The sequence below is a fragment of the Vigna umbellata genome, chromosome 3 (assembly GCF_029865625.1).
Source record: "Vigna umbellata cultivar VRB3 chromosome 3, Vumbellata_1.0, whole genome shotgun sequence".
NCBI lineage: Eukaryota > Viridiplantae > Streptophyta > Magnoliopsida > Fabales > Fabaceae > Vigna > Vigna umbellata.
The window spans coordinates 55,826,274-55,834,651 of NC_142167.1; the positions used below are offsets into that span (position 1 = coordinate 55,826,274).

Genomic DNA, 8,378 nt, shown 5'->3' on the forward strand with positions numbered 1-8,378 from the left:
TTGTTTAGGTTGTTTTGTGTGTTCAAAATTTTTGTGATATCGTTTCATGATTTTAGGGTGTTGTGACTTAGTGCATGACTAGGGGAAATCCTGGGCCTATACCACCCTTTGATCCTGAGATTGATAGAACTTTTCATAGGTTAGCTAGGCATTCTAGAAATTTATCTTTAGAGTCTGTTTTTGAGTCTGTTCCATTGGATACTGTGCATCCCACTGTTGAGTACTTTGTGCATACTGCATCTACTGCATCTGTTGCATCTGCACGTGATTCTGATTCTGATTCTGTTGTTTTTCACACTGAGAACAATATGGCACAACCTCCACCTCGTGGGAGGACTTTTAGGGAGATGGCTGCACCTGATTTCGATATCGAAAGCTTGTGCATCCAATATCCTGATGAGGACGTTCCATTTGTTCTCAAGACTGGACTGATCCATTTGTTGCCCAAGTTTCATGGTCTTGCAGGTGAGAGTCCTCATAAGCATTTGAAGGAATTCCACATTGTCTGTTCTAGTATGAAACCACATGATGTTCCTGAAGAGCACATCTTCTTGAAGGCATTCCCTCATTCATTGGAAAATGTTGCTAAGGATTGGTTGTATGGTTTGGCGCCTAGATCCGTCACTAGCTGGGATGATCTGAAGAGGCTGTTCTTAGATAAATTTTTTCCAGCAGCCCGGACCACAACAATCAGAAAAGACATAACTGGGATTAGGCAGCTTGGTGGAGAGAACTTATATGAGTATTGGGAGAGATTCAAGACACTTTGTGCTAGTTGTCCCCACCATCAGATACCTGAGCATCTCCTTGTCCAGTATTTCTATGAGGGTTTGAACAACATGGACCGTGATATGATTGATGCTGCCAGTGGTGGAGCTCTTGGAGACACCACACCTGCTGAGGCCAGGCAATTGATTGAGAAGATGGCCTCCAACTCCCAGCAGTTTAGCACCAGGAATGATGCCATTGTGGTGAGGGGCGTACATGATGTTGTTGCCCAGTCTTTATCAGCTGTTGAAAGCAAGTTGGAAGGAAAGATTGACTCTCTTACGAAGATGGTGACACAGTTGACTACCAACCACAGATCTGCAGCTCCATCTGCATCTGTTGCACGACTATGTGCTATTTGTCCTTCCAGTGACCACTATACAGATGCTTGTCCTTCTTTGCAGCACTCTGCTGCCTCTGATGCGCCTCAGGCTTATGCTACGAACATCTACAACAACAGGCAGCAACAACAGCAAAATCATGACTTATCCAGCAACAGGTACAACCCAGGGTGGAGGAATCACCCCAATCTGAGATGGAACAATGCGCCACAGCATCAACAGCAGGCACCACCTTTCCAGAATGCTGGAGCACCTAACAGATATGTGCCTCCACCAATGCAACAACACCAGAGGCAACAACAACAGCAGCAACAAGAGGCACCTACCCAGCCAGTTGCCCAACCTTCCACTTCGTCTGAACCTTCATTGGAAGAGTTAGTGAGACAGATGACTATGCAAAACCTGCAGTTTCAGCAAGAGACTAGAGCTTCCATACAGAGTCTCACTAACCAGATGGGTCAGATGGCTACTCAGATAAACCAGGCGCAGTCTCAGAATTCGGATAAGTTACCATCCCAGACTGTGCAGAACCCAAGGAATGTGAGTGTCATAACCCTCAGATCAGGGAAGCAGATTGTTATGCCTTCAGAGCCCGCTTCTACACCTACACCCATGCCTGCTACTTGTCCTAGAAAGAACGACCATGACGGTCCGAGCAAGGCATTTGAGGTGGGTGAATCTTCTTCTCCAGCCGGTGGTTCTTCTTCAAGTGGAGCTTCTCCCTCTTCCACCACCACCGCTGCCGCACCTTCTCCATTGGTTGACCGACCTATCCCTCTACCATTCCCTTCACGGGCACTTCCTAGCAAAAAGATGGAAGATGTGGATAAGGAAATTCTGGAGACCTTCAGGAAGGTAGAGGTGAACATACCTCTACTTGATGCCATCAAGCAGATACCGAAGTATGCCAAATTCTTGAAGGAGCTGTGCACACACAAGAGGAAGATGAAGGGAAATGAGAGGATTAGCATGGGAAGGAATGTATCTGCGCTTATTGGTAAGTCGGTCCCGCACATCCCTAAAAAGTGCAAGGACCCAGGTATATTTTGCATTCCTTGTGTGATTGGAAACAATAAATTTGAAAATGCCATGCTTGATTTGGGTGCTTCTGTTAATGTCATGCCTTTGTTTATATATGCATCTTTGTCTCTTGGTCCTTTGCAAACCACGGGTGTGGTCATTCAGTTGGCCAATAGGAGTGTTACCCACCCAGCAGGTTTCATAGAGGATGTCTTGGTTAGGGTTGGTGAATTGATTTTTCCTGCTGACTTTTATGTTTTGGAAATGGAGGAGGGATTCTCTCATGGATCCGCTCCCATTATCTTAGGCAGGCCATTCTTGAAAACTGCCCGAACTAAGATTGATGTGTATGCTGGAACTTTGTCTATGGAATTTGCTGATATTGTTGTTCATTTTAATATCCTTGATGCAATGAAATTTCCAGCTGAGGACCATTCTCTGTTTAAGATCGATGCATTGGATGACATTATTGATAAATATGTTGTTGATGATTTTGATTCTTTGCATAAGAAAGAGCATTCTTTTCTATCTGCTCTACATACATGCATTGAATCTGAATTTGAGAATGATGTTGATTTTGAAGAGAATTTTGATATCCATGATGTTGATGATGTTTTTGATATGGATGATGTTGATAATGTAATTGTCATGGATATGGATTTGGAGCTTGATGAGATAGGTGTTCCGCCTTTACCTGTGAATTCTTTGGAGTCAGAATGCACTAACCACCTTGTAGGAAGTACAATTGAATCTGACTTGCAGGCACCTACTCTTGAGTTGAAACAGCTCCCAGATAACCTCAAGTACGTGTACTTGGAGGATGATGAGAAGAAACCGGTGATCATTTCCACCTCCCTTGATTCTGTTCAAGAGGAGAAGTTGCTTGGTGTGCTGAGGAAGCACAAGAAGGCCATTGGTTGGAGTTTGGCTGACATACCTGGTATTAGCCCATCCACATGCATGCATAGAATTCTTTTGGAAGATGGGGCAAGGCAGTGAGACAGCCACAAAGAAGGCAAAACCCCGTGATCATGGACGTCATCAAGAAGGAGGTGACCAAGCTTTTGCAAGCTGAGATCATCTACCCTATTTCAGACAGTCAGTGGGTTAGCCCCATCCATGTTGTGCCCAAGAAAACTGGCCTCACTGTGGTGAAGAATGAGAGGGATGAGCTTATCCCAGCTAGAGTGCAGAACAGTTGGAGAGTCTGCATTGACTATAGAAGGCTCAACCAAGCAACCAGGAAAGATCATTTCCCCCTGCCATTCATTGATCAGATGCTGGAGCGCCTGACAGGTAAATCTCATTATTGTTTTCTTGATGGTTTTTCTGGTTACTTTCAAATAAATATTGCGCCTGAGGATCAAGAAAAAACCACATTCACCTGCCCCTTTGGCACTTTTGCCTATAGGAGGATGCCCTTTGGTCTATGCAACGCCCCTGGTACCTTCCAGGGGTGTATGCTTAGCATTTTTAGCGACTTTCTTGAGAATTGCATAGAGGTGTTTATGGATGATTTTACTGTGTATGGATCCTCCTTTGATGCATGTTTAGACAGTCTGGAAAAAGTTTTGAAAAGATGCATAGAAACAAACCTTGTTCTCAATTTTGAGAAATGTCACTTCATGGTTGGACAAGGTTTGGTTCTAGGGCATATCATTTCTGAAAAGGGAATAGAGGTAGACCCTGCTAAGATATCTGTGATTTCGCAGTTGCCTTACCCCTCTTGCGTGCGAGAGGTGCGATCTTTTCTTGGACATGCAGGTTTCTACAGGCGCTTCATCAAAGATTTCAGCAAGAAGGCGCTTCCCTTGTCCAGACTGCTGTAGAAAGATATTGACTTTTCTTTTGATGACAGATGCAAGCAGGCGTTTGATTGCTTGAAGGAAGCTTTGACCACCGCCCCTATCATTCAGGCACCGGATTGGACAGCCCCATTTGAGCTCATGTGTGATGCGTCTAATTATGCATTAGGGGCTGTCTTGACACAGAAAATTGACAAGCTGCCGAGAGTGATCTATTATGCTTCACGCACTTTGGATGTTGCCCAGGCAAATTATACCACCACTGAAAAAGAGTTGTTGGCAATTGTTTTTGCCCTTGATAAGTTTAGGTCATATTTGCTTGGATCACCTGTTATTGTGTATACTGACCATGCAGCTCTAAAGTTTCTGTTGAAAAAGGCGGAGTCAAAGCCTAGATTGATCAGGTGGATGCTACTGCTCCAGGAGTTTGACTTGCAAATTGAAGACCGGAGTGGAGCACGAAATTTGGTTGCAGACCACCTAAGCCGGATTGAAAAAGTTGGGAATGAAGCTGATGTGTTGCCCATACAAGATACCTTTCCTGACGAGAGTTTGTTGATGATTTCTTACTCTCACCCCACTCCTTGGTTTGCACACATTGTAAATTATTTGGTTGCTTCTGTTTTTCCTCCCTTAGCATCACGTGCTCAGATTGCTAAAATTAAGAGTGATGCTAAGTATTATGTTTGGGATGACCCATATCTGTGGAAGTTGTGCAGTGACCAGGTTACTAGGAGATGCATTCCGGACCATGAGATTGACTCGGTCCTGCAGTTTTGTCATGCCTCCTCACCTGGTGGTCATCTGGGGATACAGAGAACAGCTCGCAGAGTGCTTGACTATGGTTTCTATTGGCCTTCCATCTTCAAAGATGCGGAGAAGATTTGCAGCACTTGTGAACCTTGTCAGAGAGCAGGAGGATCAATTTCACAGAGACAAGAGATGCCTCAACAACCTATGTTGTTCTGTGAGGTGTTTGATGTATGGGGTATAGATTTCATGGGTCCTTTTCCTGTTTCTTTTGGTTTCTCTTATATTCTCCTTGCTGTGGATTATGTTTCAAAATGGGTGGAAGCTAGAGCCACCAGGACTAATGATGCTCGGGTTGTTGTAGATTTTGTTAGATCTCACCTCTTTTGCAGGTTTGGAGTGCCTAGAGCAATTGTTAGTGATCAAGATTGTTGTATAACTCTAGACTCGGCCTCATGGGTGGTAAGTTGAGATCAAAATGGACTGGACCTTTTGTTGTGACTAATGTTTATCCTTATGGTGCAGTAGAGATCCAAGGTCCATCCACAGTTAAAAGCTTCAAGGTGAACGGGCATAGACTGAAGCCTTTCCTCAGCAACCCTTCTTTAGTGGATGTAGTGGTGGAGGAGACGTCTTTGGTCCACCCCACCTATCCTCCCATCTGACTCAGGGAGTTTCTTTTCTCCTTCCCTCCTCACTTTTATTGCACTTTGTCGATATCTGATGATTGTTCTGATTGTTTGATCTACTGATTGTGACACACTGAGGACATCGTGTCGTTTAAGTGTGGTCTATTAGGGGAGGTTGTTTCTTTGTTCATGTTTCGATTTTTATGTAGTTTGTTGTGTCTTGTGTACAGTTTTGCATGCTTTTCGTAAATTCTGGATTGTGGTTAGGTTGTCAGTTTTCCTTCACTTCATTGATACTCTGAGATGTGGATTCCTTGCTTTTCTTTGCTTGGAAGATGATCATGATGTTTGAGAGTTGAATTGATTGTGACACAAATGCCCTGTGTGAGAATTTGAGCCACTGTATGTTCTTTCTTGTGTGTGATATGTCTCTTGATTGCTTGCACATATGCCTTGGCTTGACTCTTGTTGATAATTCTTGAGTGATATGCATGTTTGGAAGTGATAAAGGCAATTTTGTTCTTGAGCCTCTCTAGCCAAATATGCTTACCTTGTTTTAATTCTTTGATAACCCATTTTGAGCCTATACTTTCCACCATTTCTTTGTTTTGAAGCTCATACACTAGCCCTCAGTGAAAAACAATGATTACCTTAACCTTAGGGAATTTTGGAGCTTTGGAAGTGTTTTGGGAACAAGTGTGGTCTCTTGGGGGTTTCTGATGAGTTGGCTAGTTGGTTCCTCTTCTTGTTTTGTTTTGGTAAATATATGTGTATCTTGTCTTTTACAGTTTTGTTTTGAAAGAGAGAAAAGAAAAGAGACAGGATGAAAAAAAAAGAGAGAAGAAGAGCAGAAAAAAAAATAGTGAATAATTGTGAATAATGGAGTCAAGAAGAGGATGGAAGTAGAGGTTGTGGGTGTGTTTGAATGTTTTTACACTTGTTCCCCATTGCTCCTCTGTTCCTTATGGTTTGTAACTTCTTATCCAGATATATCCTCCCTTGTCCTTGGCCCCATTACAACCATGAAAAGACCTTTTGATTTGAACATGCGTATGTGCTTGAGTGTTGATATTAGAGGCTTGCCAAATCTATTTGTGATGCTTTCTCGAGTGCATTGAGTGACATTGATTTACCTTAAACACTTGAGAGAAACACTGATTGTGTGCATCTGTGAGGCTCTGTTGCTTTTGATTCATCTCTTGAACTGATTGACTGCTTTCCTTGTACTGAATTGTTTGGATGATTCTTTGAGTATTTGCTTTCATTGACTTTGTGTGGGATTCTGCCTATACCTTTTACCGTCCAGAGTTTGTGAGAATTGTGCAACTGTGTTTCTGTTTTGGAGTCTTGTGGTCTGTCTTTCGAGTCTGTGTCAGCTTCCTGAGGTTTGAGTAGTTCCCTGGTTTTCGTCTTGGTTTTGCCCAGGAGTGCAAAAGACTAAGTGTGGTCTATTTTGATGAGTCGTTATTTCTTGAATTATATTTAATGTGCGCGACCCTCTCATCACCAAGCTTCGTGCATCTGGCGCTCAAGTGCCCCAAAAAGGGCGCCCGAGCGGTGAGCAACACTCTGCTGCGCTCAAGCCTCCTAAAAAGGGCGCCCAAGCTTCGAGCATCCCTCTCTTCTAGTGCTTTTCCAGGCCTTTCTAAGCTCCATCTCCTTACCATTTCATCTCTGCTTTCCATATTATGTCATTTTCAACCAAAACAAGGAGAATTAGTCATAAAACCATTAAATTCAATCTAAACTCTCTTATTCACACAACTTAACAGAAAAACATGATTCCAAGCAAGTTTCTAAGCAGAAAAGGGTGCATTTAGTATCAAAATTACATCACAGATAACGGTATTTTCAACCGTTATCAGCCTGGGCTTTGTTTCTGTTTTGATTCCGCACTATTTAAAGTACCCAGACGCCCTAGGTTTTGTATCTTTGGCAGAGGAGGCGCAACAACACACTCTTCCACTCTCTAAAGGCGGATTTGGATGCAGGAGCCTCCATCTTACACTTTTAGGGTTTTTCTATCTCATTCTTCTCCATTGTACATCTAGTTTCACCATGACAATGGGGAACTAACTTCTATTTATTGTGGGGGATGATGTAACCGTGTGAACTCTCATGCATTTGAATTGATTCTTAATAATATATGCTTCTTTCATTAACTATTAGGGTAATTCTTCTGTGATCAAAGCTTGCTTTGTTTAACTCATTCATAGCGTGATGTATGAATTGCATGAGTGTCGGGAGGTTCCTTACTATTCAGGTTCTTGTAGAATTATTCCTAAGAGTAGTATTTCTCAAGGATGTGGGTATGAGTCTTTTGTCGTCTTAAGCTCCTGATCTTAAGAATTAATTATTAGGAATGCTAGGAATCGTATGAACTAGTAATTAAGGATAGGCTTTCTTCACCGAGAGATCAGGTTTTAAGTAATTTAGTGAGTGCCGTTGACTTTAATGAAAGAAGAAGAATTCTTATATACATGAGAGTAAACTTGGTGAAATCTAACCCCAACAACATATTCATCTCATAACATAAACATCACCCGTTCATCGTTGTGCTACTCTTCAATTGATCAAAATTGCATTCATATTTAATTTTCTGTATTTGCATTCTAAAGCAATAATTTTGTTCCTTTTAAGTCTTAATTAATCGAGTTATCACACGATTGTCTAGTGCTGAGAGTCTCTTGGCACACGATACTTGGTCTTACCATTTTATATTACTTATACGAGCCAGTACACTTATCGGTGACTCAACAGGGTGTTGAGCGCCAATTCCTCGAGTCGCACCATGCATGCTTGCCTTCTGAGCTGACCCTGAGCGTCATATGATTCGGCACGCTGCCTGGGCGCCCTAAGTGGGGCATTGAGCGCCAGTTTTGTGGGCTTGGACCTGTTTTCTGTTATTTTTATGTTCCATTTAAGGACTTGGACGTCCTAGGGATTATACCTTTGGACGGGAGAAGCGTAGAAACGCATTGATGAGTCAATATTTTCTTGACTTCACTTAGTTTATTGTACCGGATTTAAATAGGGAATTGTGTTTGAATGTCCATTATTTCCCC

General features: G+C 42.6%; 1 protein-coding gene across 1 annotated transcript; it reads left to right on the forward strand.

Moving 5' to 3' along the window:
• Window positions 1–347: 347 nt before the first annotated feature.
• Window positions 348–7,653, forward strand: LOC148203038 (uncharacterized). The gene is made up of 4 exons (XM_088109716.1): window positions 348–950; window positions 1,476–1,758; window positions 1,825–2,148; window positions 7,577–7,653. Exons 1-4 carry the CDS (start codon window positions 348–350, stop codon window positions 7,651–7,653), a joined length of 1,287 nt encoding a protein of 428 aa, XP_087965842.1.
• Window positions 7,654–8,378: the final 725 nt, after the last annotated feature.